The sequence below is a fragment of the Muscardinus avellanarius genome (assembly GCF_963383645.1).
Source record: "Muscardinus avellanarius genome assembly, chromosome: 11".
Lineage (NCBI taxonomy): Eukaryota > Metazoa > Chordata > Mammalia > Rodentia > Gliridae > Muscardinus > Muscardinus avellanarius.
In genome coordinates, this window is record NC_137797.1 from 65,688,729 (window position 1) to 65,710,872 (window position 22,144).

General features: G+C 36.2%; 2 protein-coding genes across 2 annotated transcripts; both read right to left on the reverse strand.

Annotated features, from left to right (window-relative positions):
- Window positions 1-260: 260 nt before the first annotated feature.
- Window positions 261-1,199, reverse strand: LOC308270234 (olfactory receptor 6C3-like; the record flags this gene model as incomplete). The annotated part of the gene is made up of 1 exon (XM_080706030.1): window positions 261-1,199. The coding sequence occupies one exon, from the start codon at window positions 1,197-1,199 to the stop codon at window positions 261-263; it is 939 nt and encodes a 312-aa protein (XP_080562156.1).
- Window positions 1,200-10,068: 8,869 nt separating this feature from the next.
- LOC308270236 (olfactory receptor 6C3-like) lies at window positions 10,069-18,846 on the reverse strand (the record flags this gene model as incomplete). The annotated part of the gene is given in 3 exon segments (XM_080706032.1): window positions 10,069-10,900; window positions 18,742-18,822; window positions 18,824-18,846. Coding segments are annotated over 3 exon segments (936 nt in total).
- Window positions 18,847-22,144: the final 3,298 nt, after the last annotated feature.

The following is a 22,144-nucleotide window of genomic DNA, read 5'->3' on the forward strand; positions in this document are numbered from 1 at the left end:
TTCTAAAGTAAACCACTTCTATTCAAAATTATAATAATTAACCTAGATTTTCTACTTCATCCAAATACATTTAAATAAGACATTTGAAATATCAGAAAGTTGTGAAGCAATATTCATCTTTTTAAAATTTATTAAGTACAACATGAGAGAAATTTCTATTAAAAAATGGAACACCCCAATACTTGTAAAAGAAAAAGAATTGGGGTAGGCATCCTAGAAAATGTTTAAGAGGGCTTTATTCTTTTAGTGTGGTGATTTTTTCATTTACCAGAGAAAAGCATCACTTTCTGGATGGCGTCCTTGAAGGCTTGCTTCACTTGCTGGTTCCGCAGGGTATAAATAAATGGGTTCATCATGGGAGCAACAGAAGTATTCAGAATAGCGACTCCCTTAGTCAAAGATGCTTTTTCTTTTGCAGAAGGATTTGCATACATGAAAATGCAGCTTCCATATGAGATGGAAATAACAATCATGTGAGAGGAACAGGTAGAAAATGCCTTTTTCCTCTGGCTGGCAGAAGGGAGTTTCAAAATCGTCCTAACGATGAACATGTAGGATAGAATTATTAAGGCCAAAGTGAAAAGCAAAATTACTATTGCTGAGTAAAACCCAATCACTTCTAGGAGCCAGGTGTCTGAACAGGATAACTGCAATAGGGGGAAATAGTCACAAGCAAAGTGGTCAATGACGTTGGAGCCACAGTAATCTAACTGGAGAAAAAGAATAACTGGAGGGAAGATGTTTAGGAACCCTGCCAGCCAAGCACAAAAGACAAGCAATACGCAGACTCTCTTGCTCATGATGGTCGTATAATGCAGGGGTTTGCAGATGGCCACATAGCGGTCATAGGACATGGCAGTCAGGAGGTAAAATTCAGTTATACCCATGAAGATGAAGAAAAACAGCTGGGCCGTACAATTATTGTATGAGATAGTTTTGTCTCTGGTAATAATCGTGCCCAGAAATCTAGGGATGCAGACTGTTGTAAAGGATATTTCCAATACAGAGAAGTTCCTGAGGAAGAAATACATGGGAGTCTGTAGATGGGAGTCCACCAAAGTGAGAGTGATGATGGTCATGTTCCCAGTGACGCTAAGTATGTATGTGATAAATAAAAAGAGGAAAATCACAATCTGAAGCTCAGGGTCATCTGATAGACCCAGGAGAATGAATTCTGTGGGGATCGTGTGGTTTTTCATTGTTGATCCCTTTTCTTTCTCCTTTAGATCATAGAATATCTGTCCCTATATAATGTAAAAAAGGAAAAGCAAAACTGAGGAGAGGGCACATCATTTTGAAATACTATAGTAAATAATATGTGGAATAAAAATAAAGGCATGGCTTTCATAATTTCTATTCTATTTTACATTTCAGTCATGAGTATTATCTAGCTGGATGTGATGGCACATATCTGTAATCTCACTACTTGAAACACCAAGTTAGGCAGATCCCAGGTTTGAGACCAGCCTTAGCAGCTTAGCAAGATTCTCAGAAACATAATGAGACCCTACTTTAAAACTAAGAATAAAAAGGGAAAGGGTTTATTTCAGAGGTAGATTGCTGCTGGGTTCAATCCTCAGTACCAATAAAAAGGATGATCTTAAGTCAATATTGATCTCTTGTCACTAGTAATATATGATAGAATATTCTGGTGATAATGTTTGAATAGAAGCTGGTTTTTCTTTGTTTCTCCAAAATTGAGCTATTTAAAAAATATTTAGCTACATTATTAGTGTGTGAAATTATTGTAACTGATTTTTTTTCTTTCCCCAATATTACAAAAACGAATCTAGAATGCTGTATAATCTAAATAACAGAGTTTCAAGACTTAACAGAGTTTACATAAACTTACCTTCAGAAGTTATATTTTGAGAAATTCAGTCCCATGCAGTTTAGGAAGCTTTCACAGGTGAAATAAAGTCACCAGAGCAACCATTCTCACTTTTAAAACTATGTATCTTTTCATGGCAATGTTGTGTTGACATTCATTCTGAATGTTCTTACTTCAGGCTTTGACTAATGCCATTTCCCTCCTTGTCCCATTTACTATTTTCCCATCTCTAAGTAAAATAAAGCCAGGAGAACAAAGAAGAAATATGTCTTCTGCTAAAGTAAATCATTGCCTATAAACATTTTAATTCATAAATACAGGATTCATTTTTACAGTATTTCTATAGCAAATAAACAAGTAAATGGTCAAACTAACATTTATTTGGAAGCAGATAATTTCTTGAAGAGAGAATGCACTCTCTGAATCTAATTTCCATCACAGCAGATAAACAGAGTTAAGCCTTAGTTGACTGATGTACTCTGCCATTTGTTTCTTTCCTTGTAATACAGGACACACATAAAATGTTTTTGTTTGCATATACACAAACATTTCAAATAAATATTTTGCAAACCTGTATTTATTTATTCCTAAAATTTTAAGTAATGTTTTCATTAGGCTCCAGAGAATATTACATTTTCTTGTAAATGCTGGTTTGAACAATAGAAAATAAGGAATGTTTCTGTGTATGTCACACATGTGGAATTGGACTTCTTTTATCTTTCTTGTTACCTCAGGAGAATTCATTAAGTAAACAAAGAGTGCCAAGGAGAGGCATTATTAAAAGATAAAGATGAATCATTGACATTGTTTTCTGGCTAATATTAATAAAGTAGTATAAAATATTGATGTTAAAAGGCAAATAGATAAACAACATGTGATCGTGGGTATATAATGTTTGATCTTAGGAGAGTTAGCATACTTGTATCCCAGAAAAATCTTCTTTACAATACCACAGTGAGATGGTAGAAAACAGTGCTTTGACTTTTCATAGAACTTAAATGTCTTCTGAAATAAACTGTTAAGGATCTAGGAGGAGTTTTATTTCTCCAACATTTCTTTACACTTAAGAAGATCTTTCCTGGGCCCCATGACTAACACTACAGCAAGATTTGATGAAAGTTGCATTTATTGCCTTTTGACTACTTTCTTCCCTAGATCATTACTTTCATTATATTGATGCTTATAGTTGCGCGTATCCTATATTGAGAGAATAGTTATGATCCAAGAAAACGAATATTTGCAAATCTGGTATTGGATATTTTAAACTTATGCATTGTCAAGTTTTCTTCATTGAGAGACATACATTTTATGTTTGAAAAATATAATACTCATACACTATATAAGTTCATATGTGATGTACATCTTCTATTTAGAAATTTTTCCTTATTTTCTTTGCAGGCATACAGACGCATGCATTTAATTTCAGAAGTGTTGGTCACTGATTAAATTGAAAGATGAGAGTAGCTGAATGTGGAACAGAAGAGAGAAAATAGGGAAAGATGAGCAAGTTACTACTAAACATATAGGATGATAAAGCGTCATTGCGTTGTACTAAATTTCTAATATATACACATGAAGATAGGAAAAAATAAGACCACCTGACTGAGGGTATGAGAAGGGGGAAGAGACAAACTCCATAAAGCATATGATGTACTTAAACATATCAATCATAAGCCAAGCATGGAAGAAAGGATGGGGAGGGAAGGGGGTGAGGACTGGGTATGGGCTAATTGGATGATGTGTGCATGTATGTCTCCACAGGTCTTTTATCCCATTAAGATGTATGACTACATTGCACCAATAATAAAAAAAGAACAACTAGGGAGGGCAAAGGTCTTCAATAAGAGTTGATCCATAGACGACTATCTCAGAGCACATTATAATCAGACTATGAGAGATGAAGCACAAAAATGCTGAAAGCAGCAAGAGAAAAGAAGCAAATAATATGGAAGGAAGATCCAGTGCACCTAGCAATAGATTTCTCAGCAGAAATGCTATAGGTGGAAGTGCAGGATTATATATTTAAAGAGTTAATAGGAAAAAAAAATGCCAATCAGTAGTACTGTAACAAGCAAAGCTGTTCTTCAAAAACAAAGGCAAGATAAACTTTCCCAGATAAATAAGATGGTTCCCATTGATTTTATTTTAAATTATATTTCTTTCAAAAGTGGTACATAAAATATAAAAAATAGACACAATAATAGATTATGATAAAAATTTTGATACATCTATGCATGGCAAACTGCTTAAATCAGGTTAAACACATCTACCTCTGTAAACAATGATAATTTCTTTATGGTGAAAGCATTCAAAATCTTTTCTTTTAATTTTTGATACACATAGCATATTATTGTTATCTGTAGTCACCTGTGTATCAGCACACCAGAATTTCTGGTTCACACTTAACTGTAGCTGAGTATCCATAGACTAACCTTTCCCCTTCTTTCTCCTTTCTTGCTATTTCCCCCAGTCTTACCTTTGGTAATCAGCATTCTACTCTCAATTTCCATAAAATCAGCTTTTTATGTTCCACATATAAGTGAGATAATGCAGTACTGTCTTTCTGTACTTGGCTTATTATACATAATATAATAATCTTTAGTTCCATTCATGTTGTTACAAATGCTGGAATTTCATTCATTTTTGGTTGACAGTTGGATTATTTCCATTCTTGGCTATTCTGACTAGTGCTACAATAAAAATGGAAGTATAGATGTCTGTTCAACGTACTGATTTTATTTCCCTTGGATATATACCTAATAGTGGGATGGCTGGATTATATAGTAGTTTTATTTCTTTTTGAAAAAGTTCTATTATGTTTTTCATAACAGTTGTACAAATTTATATTTCCTTTTCTCAAAATCTTCACTAGTACTATTAAATGTCATCCTTTCAGTGGCAGCCTTTCTTACTGGAATTGAGGGGACATCTCACTATGTTTCTGACTTGCATTTCTTGATGTTAGTATCACAATGAGAAAATAATATCAAAACTTAAGTATTGCCTTTGCAAAGCTAGTTTATCTAATTTTCTTAAATTTTTACTGAAGGTAAATTTAGGATCAAGTATGATACATTAAAAAGTCAAGCCTGAGCCTGGCGTGGTGGTGCATGCTTGTAATCCCAGCGCTTGGGCGGCTGAGACAGGAGGATTGCACAGGTTCGAAGCCAGCCTCAGCTACTGAGTGAGGTTCTCAGCAACTTAGTGAGGCCCTGTTTCCAAATAAAGTATAAAATAGGTCTGGGAGTGTAGCCTGGAGGTAGAAAAGCCCCTGAGTTTCACCCCCAGTAAACCCCCCCCACACACACACACAAATCAAGCCTGGGGTGGTGAGCTCATGCCTGTAATCCCAGTACTCAAGAGGTGGAGGAGACAGGAGGATTGCAAGTGGGGGGCTAGTAGGTGCTAACTTAGTAAGACCCTGTTTCAAAGTAAAAAGTAAAAGAGATGGATGAATAGCTCATAGGTAGAATGGCCTTGGGTTCAATTCCCAGTACCCTCCAAATCAAATTAAATAAAATCAACAAATACTCCTCCACACATTAAACCAAAGAGAAACATGTGTTCTATTGCTGATAGCTTCTTAAGCAATACTAGATATGAATCCACCAAATTGAAATTAAATATTTGAAAATACACTCAAATTTGGTATATATAGACAATAAAGTTTTTCTTTCTCTTTGCTCGAGCTGCACAGACCTGATATTAAAAGATGCCTATTTATTTTGACCAGAAGCACAGCTTTTCTTTTGAGATTCTAGTTTAGTTTAGAAGCATAAAACTAGTTACATTCTTTGACTGACAGCATCTGTGAATCATTTAGCAAATGGCAAAATTATCACTACATATGTAATAAGAGTGTTCAAACACATAAATTTATGTGCTTAGTAAAATGTTTGACATTTTTAAGTATTAAAAGAATGTTAGTAATTAGAACTGTCTCTTTATCTGAGGCTTTGAGATCCTGTAGTTTTCTTTACCTGTTATCTCTATCATCGCTATTATTTTGGTATAAAAAATACAATAATAAAATAAAAATGATTATATCTTCCTTTTTATATAGTTTGAAAATCATTAGTGATGTAAGAAAGCCTATGATCATTTAGAGCACAGTATATTTGTGTAAATGTACAATATGTTTCTCATAGAGATATAACACAAAATTACCTTATGATCGGCCATTTATTTTTTTAACTCTCTTCCTTAGATGTGAGCGCAAAGACAAATCTTTTCTATTACTAAATACTTTCTTTAGTGGGCAAATTTTTGAATAAACAAATGAAATGTATAGGTGAAAGGCATTTGAAATATTTAACTCAAATTCACTGTTAATGTATCCCCAAAATTCAAAATATCACAAAGATTACATTCCTTGGGGAGCTGTGACCATATTTCTTACATTGGAATGTTTTGATATCCAGATCTTAGCATATAATCGAGATGAAAAGACTGAAAACTTTTTTCCCCCAGTACTGGGGATGGAACCCAGGGGCCTTCTACCTCTGAGCTACACCCTCAGTCCTGTTTTTTATTATTTATTTTGAAACAGGGTCTTACTGAGTTGCAAAGGGCCTCACTAAGTAGCTGAGGCTGTTCAGGAACTATAATCCTCTTGTATCAGCCCCCCAAATGCTGGGATCACAAGCATGTGCCACCATGCCTGGCAAAACTTTTTAACTTTATTAAAATCTGCATAAATAGCTAGGCGTGGTGGCGCACGCTTGTAATCCTTGTGCTTGGGAGGCGGAAACAGGAGGATTGCGCTGGTTCGAAGTCAGCCTCGGTGGCTTAAGAGACCCTGTTTCCAAATAAAAAAATATAAAAATAGGTCTGGGAGTGTAGCCCGGAGGTAGAAGTGTTTCCAGGAAACCTGGTACCACAAAAAAAGAAAGAAAGAAAGAAAGAAAGAAAGAAAGAAAGAAAGAAAGAAAGAAAGAAAGAAAGAAAGAAAGAAGGAAAGAAAGAAAGAAAGAAAAGATCTGCATAAATAAAACGTTTTTATAAATACTTGAAATCATTTTACATTTCATTTTGCAAATTACACTAGTCTACAAGTTTAGAAATGTTATCACATTTCTAATCAACATTCCTTGGGAGGAAATTAAAGAAACTGAACATTCATTTGAGGATGAAATTTTCCTGTAGTACAACTATTAGTGTATTAGTCAGGGGTCTTTAGAACAGCTGTACTCACAGGCTATATATAAATGGTAAAAGTAGATTTATCAGATCAGCTTGCAGTCCAAAGCAGTGCAGTCTCAAGTGGGGACCTGCATGTGGGGAGCCAGAGGAACCAGCAGCTGGTTGAGTCATCCGAAAGCTGGAGTCTCAGAATCAGAGTGGCGGGTAATGCAGTCCCAGCCCAGGATGGAAAGGCCAGGAAACTCTCCAGAGAAACACTGGTGAAAGTCCAGTTTAAAGAGCATACGTTCTGAAGGCCTATATCCCAGGCAAGAGAAGGCATGCTTTTCTCAGGAAGAATGATGCACTTCTTCACACAGCTTTCTCCTTTGTATCCAGGTCCGATACCTATCAGAACAGTGCTGTCCACACTCAGGGAAGGGCTTTTCCTTCCGTCTGCCATTCCAAGTCTTTGGTTCATCTTGATTTGTCTCTTATGTGGGGGTGAGAATGTGGGGGTTATTTCCATTTCTCTGCATATGGTTAACCAGTTTTGCCAGCACCATTTGTTGAAGAGGCTATCTTTTTTTCCCAGTGTGTGTGTTTTGGCCCCTTCGTCAAAAATCAGTTGGCTATGGGTGTGGATTTCTGGGTCTTTTATTCTACTCCATTGGTCTATGTGTCTGCTTTTGTGTCAGTTTCATTCTGTTTTATGACTATGGCTTTGTAGTATAGTTTGAAGTCAGGTATTGTGAGCCTTCTACATGGTTCTTGTTGCTGAGAATTACTTTGGTTATTCTGGTTTTTTTTTTTTTTTTTTTTGTTCTCCCAAATGAATTTAAGGACTGATTTTTCTATGAGGAATGACCTTGGTAATTTAATGGGTATTGTGTTGAATCTGTAGATCACTTTTGGAAGAATAGCCATTCTGATGATATTTATTCTGCCAAGAACATGAAAGATACTTCCGTCTATCTCCTAACGTCTTCTTGATTTCTTTTTTCAAAAAAAAATTTTTTTTTGGTGGTACTGGGGTTCCTGGAAGCCCTTCTACCTCTGGGATACACTCCCAGACCTATTTTATACTTTTTTAAAATTTTGAAACAGGGTCTCTTAAGCCAGTACTGCTGGCTTCGAACCTGCATGATTCTCCTGTCTCTGCCTCCCAAGTGTGGGGATTACAAGCGTGCACCACCACACCCAGCGTTTTTCAATGTTTTATAATTTTCTTTGTAGAGGTCTTTCACCTCCTTGGTTAAATTTATTCCCAAATATTTTATTTGTTTTGTAAGATATTCTGAGTGGAAGTGTTTTTGGATTTCACAAGCCAATAATCTCATCAACACACCTAAAGTCACATAATTGTAGATATTTCTTAGTCCAGTCAAGTTGACAATTCAGATTAACCATCATAGTTAATAATGATACCTCAAACCAAAAGTTTAATTATTAAGTTATTAAGTTAATGTTCATATGATTAAAATAATTATAGTGTCCATAAACTTATTTTTGTGATTGTGTGTGTGTGTGTGTGTGTGTGTGTGTCTCTAGGGGTGGAACCCAGGGGCTTTTCTACCTATGGGTTACACTCCCAGACCTATTTTTATACTTTATTTGGAAACAAGATCTCACTACATTGCTGAGAGCCTCACTAAGTCGCTGAGGCTGGCTTTGAATCTGTGCGATCCTCCTGTCTCATCTTTCTAAGTGCTGGGATTACAAGCATGTGCCTTCACGCTTGGCTTATTTTTGTGTTTTAAATGAGAAACTCAATTGACAGAGAACAATCAGTGTGTCATGCTTTAAATTCCACAAAGTATAAAGTCCTACATTTAAAATACATTGCAGGGCCGGGAGTAGTGGCGCAGGCCTGTAATCTCATTACTTGGGAGGCTGAGACAGGAGGATCTCAGTTTCCTGGCCAGCCTCAGCTCCTTAGTGAGGCACTCTGCAACTTAGTGAGACTGTTTCAAAATAAAGAATGAAAAATAGGGCCGGAGTTGTACCTCAGGGTAAAATGCCCCTGGGTTCAACCCTCAGTTCTTAAAACAAACAAAAAAACAAAAAAACAAACAAACACACGCCATTTCAACTGAATATATTTCTTCTAGGGACTGGATTTAATAAACCAAGACACAGAACATGTTAAGTCTAAAACATTATGACATTATTAATATTCATCTTAAAATACAGAAGAACTTACACAAAATTTGAAATACTACATTTGAAGTACAACATGATAATATATATACCTTAAAATTATTTTATGACATAATATCCTAAAGCATGTTTTAAATAAATATATATTGTTTCACAAAATCCTTCAGGGAAGTTTTGTTTACTATATTTTAATATAACTCAATGAACAATGCATTGAATGTATTTGGATATGGAAGTGGAGAAAATGAACTGGGAAAATATTCAATTAGCTATAATAGATATGTAGGGAAACTATAAGAAAATGTGGATAGTTGATAAAGATATTTAGGAATTTACTTAATTGCTTTCTACAGGAAATGAAATTGAATACCTGAAGGTTAATTTTTCCTGTAATATAATTATTAATCAGTAACAATATCTCAAGTCAAAAGTTAATTATTGATGTTTATATAATTATAATAATTATAGTGAAATCTAAATTTAGTTTTGTATTTTATTTTATTATTTATTTATTTTTTTGGTGGTACTGGGTTTTCCGGAAACCCTTCTACCTCCGGGCTACACTCCCAGACCTATTTTATATTTTTTAATTTGGAAACAGGGTCTCTTAATCCAGCAAGGCTGGCTTCGAACCAGTGCGATCCTCCTGTCTCTGCCTCCGAAGCGCGGGGATTACAAGCGTGCCACCACGCCGGGCTATTTTTGTATTTTAAATGAGGAACTCAACTTATAGATAAAATCAAGGTGGTATGCTTAAAATTTCATAAAGTATCAATTATATTTAACATACAATGCAATAGAACTTGGGAAAGCAGGAAGAAACGAACTGGGAAAATATTCAATCAGCTATAATGTGGCATATAAAGAAACTATAAGAGAACGAGGACACTCAATAAAGATAGAATTTTACTTGTTTGCTTTTGTAGTATTTCTTATTTTTGACAAATAAAACGCATTCATTTATTGGTAGAAAATACTACTCTGTGGACGGCATCCTTGAAGGCCTTTTTCACTTGCTGGTTCCTCAGGGTGTAAATGAAGGGGTTCAGCATGGGGGCAACAGAGGTGTTGAGAATAGCCACTCCTTTAGTCAGGGATGCCTTTTCTTTTGCAGAGGGATTGGCATACATGAATATGCAGCTTCCATAAGAAATGGAGATGACAATCATGTGAGAAGAGCAGGTGGAGAAAGCCTTTTTTCTCTGACTGGCAGATGGGATTCTCAAAATAGTCCTGATAATGTACATGTAAGATAAAATCACTAATGCCAAAGTGAAGAGCAAAGTAACCAGAGCAAAGTAGAAACCGATGACTTCTAGGAGCCAGGTGTCAGAGCAAGAGAGTTTCAAGAGGGGAAAATAGTCACATGCGAAGTGATCAATGACGTTGGAAGCGCAGTAATCCAGCTGGAGCAAAAGCATGAGGGGTGGGAAGATGGTCAGGAACCCGCCCAGCCAGGCACACAGCACCAGCAGGGTGCAGACCTTTCTGCTCATGATGGTGGTGTAGTGGAGTGGCTTGCAGATGGCAACGTAGCGGTCATAGGACATGGCAGTTAGAATGTAAAATTCAGTCACCCCCATGAAGATAAAGAAAAAGAGTTGGGCTGCACAGTTGTTATAGGAGATGGTCTTGTCCCTGGTGATAATTGCTCCCAGAAACCTGGGGATACATACAGTGGTAAATGAGATTTCTAAGAAAGAGAAGTTCCGGAGGAAGAAATACATAGGCGTCTGTAGATGGGAGTCCACCAAAGTTAGAGTGATGATAGTCAGATTTCCAGTGACACTTAATAGATAGGTGATAAATAAAAAGAGGAAAATCACAATCTGAAGCTCTGGATCATCAGAAAGGCCTAGGAGGACAAACTCTGTGACCATGGTGTGGTTCATCTGTCTCTCTCCCTCTGTCCCTCTCTGCCTTTCAGTCTCTTGTTCCTTTTTCCTCTTTTAAAGATATCTGGAGGAAAAGAGAATTGAGAAGAAGAGGTAAAAGATATAATTCATTGTGAACAACATTATTCTTATTGATACAATTCTAAACTATCTCCTACACTCTGTGAAGATTTTATTTTGACTCTCTTCTTTGCGTTGTATTTTGATTCTGTTTAAATAAATGCAGCTCATTTACTACTTTTTAAAAAATTTTAAATCTGGAGGCAAAAGTAAGGAACTTTTCATACAGTAAGCCACCTTACTGAAATAAGGTGAATAAGATCAACAATTCTTATTTTGTTTGCAGTTTGTGCAAACTATTATTACCATTTTTTTGCCAAAATAATCACATGAAACACACATTTTCCTTCCTTTTCCACGATGTATACATTAGGTAATACTGCAACCTAAAAATAATAAAGGATAAAGGTAAAAATTAGAAGACAAAGGTAACAACCCACTATTGCTTTTATGATATAAGAAACCAATTAATGATTTTATTAGCAAATGAAAAAAAATTAAAAGTTATTAATCATTTATTAATTTTATTTTAATAATATTTTGAATACACTGTTAATAAAATATAAGAAAATTCTATACATATTATGCATATTTGTTCTAAGAATAAAATATATATATTAGGTAATACTTCAACTTAAAAATAAAAAGTAGATTATCTTATTCCATCATGGGTAAAAATGAAATTAGAAGAAAAAGATCGCAATCTATTACTGTTTTAATAAGAAACCATCTGATGACTTTCTTAGCAAATGAAATATATATTAAATTATAAATTATTTAGCAAATTTACTTAATATTAACATTTTGGACTAATTGTGAAGATAAAAAGATTCTCTATATATTTTGTCTATTTAGCATAAGATAGAATAAATAACAATTGTCTAATTTAACAACTACGGAGCACATTCTCTTATTGGTTTATCTCCTCTTCCTATCAAAGTTTTCAGTGTTTGACATCTCTTAAAATTTGTTGAAAATATGTAAATATATATGTATACATATGTAATATATTTACTGTATTTTATTTTGGAGCTCAAAGAAACTTGTAATATTTATTTAGTTTTCATTTTGCTCTGAAGCACAAATTTAAAAAGTAAATACTTGCCTTAGACCTTAGCAGCTCTTGTCACTTGATTGTAGCACAGTATATTTTCCATTGGAGTGTACTTCCTTGTATATTAAGATTTATGGAAAAATGTTTTCTTTCTTAGCAATTTTGTTCCTCACAAGAACTCTCATCCTAGAGATATGCAGAAATGTATAGGAAAACCTTTTCTATTCCTCTGAGCCCATGCAGTTAGTCCTCAGCTGTTACCCTGGCTTTGCTATTTGGTGGAGTTGATTTGTTAAATCCTGAAAGCTGTTTCCTCCATATTTTAGATAGCAAAATTTCTTCTGTGAAGGACAGAATGTAAAATCATTGCTTTTCTCTCAGATATTAGCAAAGTTAACACTAATCAAATATAATTTTATTTTTCTCTATTTTTAGATAATTGAAAAATATTTCAGTAAATAAAAATGTGATGTCAATAACCTTCAGAAGATATGATAATACACTATATTCCCCTCAATAATTTCATCTATAAGTTTAAGAAAGTAATATTGAAAGAAAGAAATATATGGCATGATTGGGTAATATATGTATAGATGCTAAAATTAGGATTCTGCTTCTGACTATTTGTACTTAAAATTCAAATATTTCAAGTCTACTTGTTTTGACCTCCAAAGATTTGGTCTCCTAGGAACAAGACAAAGTCCAGGCCACATTTCCAGTATCTTATAGACCATGAGGGATTTCTGAAAGCCGTCCTTCTGATATGTTGCCTCCTAACTCTTCTGTATAGTGGATCTCCCTTGATAATGGTTACATTCAGCTTTGTATCCCACAGAGAATCGATAATATTGTCTTCTAAAAAATATTTACTTCCATTAATTTCCATTACTTAATATTTTCTTTATGTAATATTTTGTGAGTAATAAAATAATTATAAAATTAACTTTGTTACAAAACTGTAACACAATCTAATTTGTGTTTAATATTTTTTGAAATATAAATTTTTTTATTCATATGCTTTTTTGGTTGTTAATCCTTGGTCTTTGTTAGGTGTTGGGTACATGGAAGCAAAGACCAAGGATATTAACTATTATATTGCACATATTGTTCATACAATTATAAGAACATTGTTATATACTTTAACTAATTTAATCTTCATTACAAATTATAATATTTTAATTTGTTTCAACTTTATCCATGTTATTCTTCATCTTGACTTTTATATTTATTTATTTATTATCTCCTTAACATTCTAATGAAAAAAATAATAAAAAAAACTTTTATTTACGTGAAATTTTTGTTAGTGGATTATTATCCAATTATTCTCTTTAAAACTTTTAATGTTTTTCAAATATTTTGACAGTAAATATGTATCATGTAACATATTTAATATAATAAGAACTAATATAAATATAAGTATTACTTAATTAAAAATACTAGATATTTCAATAAAAATTTAAAAATATATTTAACATAAAATATAATAATACATTTACTTAATCAAATAATATTTGCCTAAATTTACTGAAATATGATTGGCAAAAATTATGTATAGTTAAGGTGTATGATGTGATGTTTTGATGTAAATTTATCAAATATAAATAATACTTGAGCATCACATAATAATATGATACTCATACAAAACTATATCACAGAGCTGGGAATGGTGGCACATGCCTGTAATCCCAGAACTTGGGAGGCTGAGATAGGAGGATCTCAGGTTTGAGATTGGCCTCGGCAATTTAGCTAGACCCTATTTCAATGTAAAAAATAAAAGGGTTACCCTGGGTTCAATCCCCAGTACCAAACAAGTAAGCAAACAAACAAACCTAAATCACAGCGGGGATGCAAGTTTATTTCAGAAATATTTTACTACTTAATTAAAAATTTTTATTAGTGCATTATAGTCGTACTTCTTAATGAGGTACAAGGTGGTAGAGGCAGACATACACACATTACTCATGTAGCCCTCCCCCTCTCTCCTCATGTTTGGCTTAGTGGTTGATTTTGATGTTTTTATGAATGTAGCTCATGTACATTAGGGGATTTCCCTCTTCCCTTCTCCCATCCCCTTCATTAGGTCACCTTATTTGCTCATCTATGATTTCTCCTTCCTCATCTAGTTTCTCCTATGACCCTTTTTCTCCCTAAAGTCTGCATGTTACTTAAAAATAAAAGAGTACTCAATAAAGAAACAGTTTGGCAAATTTGTCTCTATAAGACAGGTAGTGATACTCTTATTTACTTAATTTTTATTGATCAGGTTTATGAAAGTAGTAAAAATGATGTAATATTTTACCATAAAACCCAATTAATAAGCAGCAAGATTATCACTCATGGAATGAATGTGCAGTAGTGCCTCACTTGATTTTATCCTTGTTCATTCTCTTCCTATCGAATTCCTGCAGCTGCTATTTAGGTTCAGAGGCTTAATCCAGACCTTAATCCAGTCCTAGGGTTTTGTTGTTGTTGTTGTTTTTTAAAGAATGCTCCAGAAAGAGAATTTTATGCTTCTAACAGGAATATATGTTTAACTGGTTAAAAAAAAAATCAGCAGTCAGTGGTGCTCACAGTACAAAAGGATGATGTTTTAACTATCATTTACCATTTGTTTATTTTTATTATGGCTTCTACAGAAAAACCAAGACGAATGTTTAGTGTTCTCTACCTATTATTCTGAGTTGGTTCCCTAGCAGTTTTGGTTGATATAATTAGGAGTGTATGGGTTTAGTTTTTAAATTCGTTTTAGATTACATTAGTGTCTGGTAGTACATGACTGGAATCCCAGTGATTTGGGAGGCCAAGGCAGGAAAATCACAAGTTCAAGGCCAACCTGGGAAAATTAGCATGACCTTGTCTCAAAAAAGAAAAATAAAAAGTGCTGGAGATGTAGCTCAGTGGAAAAGTACCACTGGTTCAATCCCCAGTAATGCAAAAAAAAAAAAAAAAAGTAAAACAGAAAAGAAAGAAATATGAAACTTAAATTGACATTTTTGGTATCATTATGAACACATTGATTTATAATTTTATAATTTTTATAAATTCATAATTTTAATTTGTTTTAGATGACATTAATGCTTGACATAAACATATAAAGAAAAGTTAAAATTGACATTCCCTTAGCCTCAGCAACTTGTTGAGACCCTAAGAAATTTAATGGAGATCCTATTTTATTAATGTAACCTAAAACAAATTAAAAATTATAAATTTATAAAAATTGTAAATCCATGTGTTCATAATGATACCAACCAAAAAAAATGTCAATTTAGATGAAAGAGTTTCTTGAAAAGGACATGAGACCAACACTCCAACATATTGGCATGGGTAAAAACTTCCTCAACAAGACCACAAAGACACAAGAAATTAAAATGGAGGTCAATACGTGGGATTGCATTAAATCTAAAGCACTATGTGCAGCAAAGGAAACTGAAGAACCTTAGCAGAGAGCTGATAGAACCTCCCTAAGTAGCTGAGGCTGGCTGTGAACCGTGATCCTCCTGTATCAGCCTCCCGAATGCTGGGATTACAAGTGTGTGCCCCTATGCCTGGTGCTAAACTTATATTTTTTCATATTTATTTATTTTTATACTATTACTGGTATATTGTAATTATATATCAAAATGAGATTCAAAGTGATACATGCACACAGAACTTGGTGTATTTCCCTCCATATCTTGTCCCACTTCACTCTTCTTCCTTCCCTGTAAAGTTAGTAAGACTGGCAGTTATACCTTCATATAAAAACAACAAATTATTTGAATGGCTTTCTTCCTCAATCCTCCTTTCCCCTTCTACCATCCTCAACTTACACCTTCCACTATTATACTGGTCTTTCTCCTCATTTAACGGAAGTCCCTTTTGTTTCCTGTTTTCCCTGTAGCTTCCACACATGAAAGAAAGCATAGAATGCTTCCGTGTTCCATCCCCAGTACAGAAAAAAAAAAAAAAACCTCAGAATAGGTTAAATCAAGATTGAGGTGCCTAAATGGAACAGTGTGGAGCAGGAGGGGCAGGCCCTTCATTAGAGAAGCCCAATGAAGTCACCACCTGCTCCATCACTCTCTGCCCCAGTATCCTACTTTATTTTCATCATGGCACTCTTTATGATCTGAAATCATCTTATTAACTGAATCAGTTTGTTTATTGTTGGTCTGAATCCTGGCCCTAATGAGGTCAGAGAATTTATCTTGTTCAAAGTTGCATCCCCAGTGGTTAGGACAGTGCAAAGAATGTTGTAGATGTTCAGTTAAGAAGCTGGGCATGAAGCTGGGTATAGTGACACACGCCTGCAGTACCAGTACTTGGGAGGCTGAGACAGGAGGATTGCAGGTTCAAAGCCATCCTCAGCAACTTAGCAAGGCTCTCAGCAATTTAGTGAGACTCTGTTTCCAAATAAAAAATAAAATTGGGCTGGAGAGTAGCCCGGAAGTAGAAAACCCCTGGATTCTATCCCCAGTACCACACAAAAAAAGTTGTTTTAGGATCTTCTTTGTTTTCCTGGTTTGAATGCTTCCAGGATACCATAATTTCTTATTTTTATGGAAGATAAAGGCAACTTTTAAAAAATCTTTAAAGCCAGGAGTGGAGGCACATGCTTGTAATCCCAGCATTCGGGAGGCTGAGACAGGAGGATCCAGGTTCGCAGACAGCCTCAGCTACTTAGTGAGGCCCTCTGCAACTTAGTGAGACCCTGTTGCAAAATAAAGATAAAAAATTAGGCTGGGGGTGTAGCTCAGAGGTAGAATGCCCCTGAGCCCCATCCCCATTACTGCAAAAAAAAATAATAATAATAAATAAAAATCTTTAAAGGAGAAATTGAAAGACCACAGGTGAAGGTCAGCCAGACTTTAGAAGTGTGTCTCCAACTGCAGGAAGGAAACAGCTGTTCCTGCTCGCTGGGGGTCTGGAGGATGCATAGGGAACAGAGGGAGCGGAGAAGCAGATGAGAGGTTATGTGCCTCAGATCCAGGAGATTCGCGTTCTAGAAAGAGGCATGTGCACTCTCCCTCTGATTGTTCATTTTTTAATTGTCAGACCAAGGACTGATGGACCTACGAATTCTGTTATGGACGCCACATCCAGAAGTACCACATGGAAGGTGACTTGCCTCTACATTCTCTCTAAGCCCTCAGCATCATATCACGGAAGGTGACCCGCCTCCCCAGTCCCCTTCCCTCCTCATCCTCTTGAAAGAGGATGGCAGCCTTTACTGTGGCTTCTCTTGCAGATTCAGAGATCAAAGGTGACTTCCTCTATCTCGGCTACTATCAATTGGCCTTTGACTGGGATGACGAAACAGCCAAGGTAGCCAGAAATACATAGGCATCTATAAATGGAAGTCCACCAAAGTTAGAGTGATCATAGTCAGATTTCCAGTGACACTTAATAGATAGGTGATAAATAAAAAGAGGGGAAAATCACAATCTGAAGCTCTGGATCATCAGAAAGGCCTAGGAGGACAAACTGTGACCATTGTGTGGTTCATCTGTCTTTCTCCCTCTGTCTCTCTCTGTCTTTCGGTCTCTTTTTCCTTTTTCCTCTTTTAAAGATATTTGGAGGAAAAAAGAATTAAAAAGAAGAGGTAAAAGATATAATTCATTGTGAACAACATTATTCTTATTGATACAATTCTAAAATATCTCCTACACTCTGTGAAAATTTTATTATGACTCTCTTCTTTGCATTGTATTTTAATTCATGTTTAAATAAATGCAGCACGGGTGGCTAAAATTTCATTCTTATTTTTTAATTATCTTTCAATGTGCCACTAATTTACAACACCACATAATTTCATGTACTTGTGAAAAACAGTCTTTCTGGCCATGTTTATGAAGGCTCTCTTGCCTTGCTGATTCCTTAGGCTGTAAATAAAAGGGTTCAGCATAGGGGCTATCGAGGTGTTCAGCACAGCAACTCGTTTGCTCAGAGACACCCTCTCCCTTGCTGAGGGTTTAATGTACATAAAAATGCAGCTACCATAAGAGATGGAGATGACTGTCATGTAAGAGGAACACGTGGAAAAGGCTTTTGTCCTCTGACTAATAGAAGGAATCTTCAAAATCGTTCTGATGATGTATGCATAGGACAGAAATATTAATGCCAAAGTGAACATGAGAGTAAACACAGCGCAGGAAAACCCCATGAGCTCTAGGAATTTTGTGTCTGAGCAAGAAAGCTGGAGCAGGGGGAAATAATCACAAGTAAAATGGTCAATAATATTGGACCTACAGTAGTCAAGTTGCAAGAGCAACATGAGAGCAGGGAAGATGATTAAGAAGGAAGCCAGCCAGGAAGCAAAGACCAGCATGCTGCACACCTTCCGATTCATGATGGTCAGGTAGTGCAGAGGCTTGCAGATGGCAACGTAACGATCATAGGACATGGCAGCCAGAAGGTAAAACTCAGCCACCCCCAGGAGAATGAAGAAAAACAGCTGAGCTATGCAGTTGTTAAAGGAAATGGATTTATCTCCTGAAATAATGGTGCCCAGGAACTTGGGTATAGTGACCGTTGTGAAGGAAACCTCTAACAGGGAGAAATTCCTGAGGAGGAAATACATGGGGGTCTGGAGGTGTGAATCCAGCAGGGTGAGGGCGATGATGGTCAGGTTCCCAGTGATGCTGAGCATGTAGGTGAGGAAGAGGAAGACCAATAGCACAGCCTGCAGCTTGGGGTCGTCTGACAATCCCAGGAGGATAAACTGTTATTTTTGTGTGGTTTCTCATTCTTTGATTGCTGGTTTTCTTTTCTTCTCACCAGTCCTATAAAACAAAGCACCAAGAGCAAACACAAGCTGAGGATTAATCAATATCCAAGTACAGAGCTAGAATTTTGCTGAACCAGTATGCCATTTCCACCAAAGGGGAAATTTAAAACCACCTGACAGTAACAATGCTTCTTTTACATTAGAACACTATGGTGAAGACAGGTTTAACAATGGTTTAATATCTAAGCTACAATGAGATTCCATCTCATCCTAGTTAGAATGGCTATTGTAACACACACACACACACACACACACACACACCCACACACACACACATCCTCCAAATGCTAATGAGTATGTAGAGAAAGAAGAACTCTGAGACACAGCCAGTAGGAATGGAAGTTACTCTAGCCACTGTGGAAAAGAGTCTGCTGGTTCTCAAAAAACTAAAAATAGAACTACAAAATGATTCAGCCACCCCACACCTGAATATATATTCAATGGAAATGAGGTCAGCAAACCAAAGAAATATCTGCATGCCCATGTTTATTGTGGCAATATTCACGGTAGCTAAGGTATGGAATCAGCCTAGGTGCCCATTAACAGATGAATAGAAAAAAATATGGCATATATACACAGTGGAACTTATTCAGCCATAAAGAACAGTGAAATTATTAGCCATAAAATAAATAGAACTGGAGAGTGTTATGTTAAGTGAAAGAATTCAGGGACAGAAAGACAAATATCATGTTTTCTCTCATATGTGGAAACTCAAAAGTCAACCTGAAAATAGAATAGTGATTACTAGGGATTGGGAAGGGTGCAGGTTAAAGAGGGGTGGTTACATATCAATGCATGCTGTGAGCATCTATGAAAACATCACACTGATCCCCGTTAATATATACAACTAATATGTGTCAACAAATAACTCGTTAACTAGTTTAGTCCCACACAGCTTGAAAAGGGAGGGCAGGAGTGTGCAACTGGACCTAATGTCAGAAGCTACTTCTTACTTCCAGAGACATTTTTGCAAAAATTTTTCCCAGATAGAATCATATTTGAGTAATTGCTCAAATTCTACACTAATTTCCCTTTATGTAACTATTTAATTACATTGGGGATGGTGACAAATGGGAAAGATATATTATATTTTAGAAGAGATTGCTTTGTTCTTAGCATCTGTTAGGGTTTACTAATCCTCATGGACTTTTCCCATTCCTACTACCTCAGTGGAAGTCAGAATTACTGAAGCCATTGCTGTAGGTAAACTCAGGTGTCAGGGAGAGAGGGAGAAAAGGTAGAAAAAAATGTAGGCTGGCAGACTAAAGTTGATTTCACATTAATCCCTTGCAAAATTTCATAATATTTTATCTTAAGTATGAATCATTTTTGTGATCTTTGTTCCTAGTCAACCTGTTTTGTTTTCTAGCTAAAATGATAAATTATTGTCATAATGTTTGAGGATGTCCTCAGTTAACAAGATAGATAAGCATTCTCCAAGAAAGCTTTTTAAAATAGTTTGATTTATTCATAGTTTTAATGTAAAAAGTTTTAATGCTTTAACTTTTAAAAAGGTTAAATAATATTAATGGGTGCACGCGTGCCTCTACCATTCTGCCCCCATGATGATGTATGATTGCAATTCACTAATAAATACAAAATTAAAATAAAATAATTATTTCCAGCCATATTTCCTCTGTGGTTAATAATGCTTCTGAAGGTGTTATGGTATTTGATTTTATCTTATACCCATTCAATTAATTACATTCTGTTTTATTTTTATTTTATTGGTGTCTTTTAACTTATTATATTTTTAACTTATTATATTATTATATTATTATTATGTTGGTTTTAAATCACTTAATGTAAATAATTTATGTTGTGAAGTTTGTTCTAGAATGATTAATGTAGAAAGATTATTATACATCAAATATAAACAGCAACATCGACAAAACAAAAATGGACCACCCATAGAGAACAAAAGGGTTTAAGAGAATAAACAGGATAAACATAAGGTAAAATAAAACAAACTAACAACCATGTGATATGAAGTGAAAGATCCAAACAAGAAACCCAAATAAAAATAAAAAAAGAAGAAAGAAGATAAAAAAGAATAACCCCCCCAAAAAATTGAAAACTGAGAAAAAGACCCAGAAACAACAAAAAAAAAAAACAGAATAAAACAAAAATCAGCAAAAAAAAAAAATAATAATAAGAGAAAAAAGAAAAGAAAAGGAAACAGGCCTACTATTTTACTAATATACGGTGTATATGCCAATGTCTTGTATTTGTATGTAGCAACCCCTTGTGGCCCTGTGCAAGTATCATGCCTTAAGTGCCCTTGCTGTGTCAGTGGGGTTGAAGGTGTTCTCCCGTGTGCACACTGGCACCCTCAGTTGTTGCAGTGTCTCATGGCACTCACTGCATGTCCACTGGCTCTGGTGGCTCATCTGAACTCACACTGTTACCTGGCAGCCCAGTCAGGGGCTCTGAAGGGCTGGCAGGTCTTCCATATCTGATTCTCTGGGGGTATGGCAGGTCCGGGTTGGGGACCCTGCAGGTCTCCCAGTGACTCTGTGGGTGCCTCCTCTGGTGCACCAACAGTGCCACTCAGGTGCTCTGGTGAACTCTAAGCTTAAGATGTTAGAGTTCTATGGTCACTTTCAGACTCAAAGACAGTTCTTGGGGCTGCCAGGATTGCAGTGCCCCCAAATCCTTTTTGGGCCAGTGGCTCGATATGGCGTCTTTTGTGTGTGTTGTGGTCACTCTCGCAGGTCAAAATTACTGGATTTCTTCCGTGGTAGTCCCAGAGTCTGTTTTGGGTCATAAGTTGGGCTGGGCCATGCTCTCTCATGGCTGGGCCTTGGGTCGCCTGGGTGGGACCGCATGGGCTCGGGCTTGGGCTGGGGCTGTGCTGGAGCCAGAAGTGGCAGAAGCTGGGGCGGCTCTCTGGCTGGGGCTGGGCTGGGACTCTGGATGGGGCTGTGTTGGGCCAGAGGCGGCAGCAGCCGGAGTGGTGGTCAGGCTGGGGCTGGGCTGGAGCCAGAGGCTTAAGAGGCTGGGGCAGCTCTCAAGCTGGAGCCAGAGGTGGCAGCAGCGGTGTGGCACTGGGCGGAGTGGAGCCCGAGCCTCCTCAGCCCCGAGCGGCTTACCAGTGGAGGGCAGCCTTGCACGGCGGTGGCTGGGATCCCTGGCACCCTGGGTCCCCGAAAGACTTTTCCTCTTGGGTTATGTTGCCACGTTAGTGTAAGTCAGTTACAGGGACTGTGATTTGGGCCAACAGCCCCCGCTGGCACTGGCGGCCCCACTGTCCTATT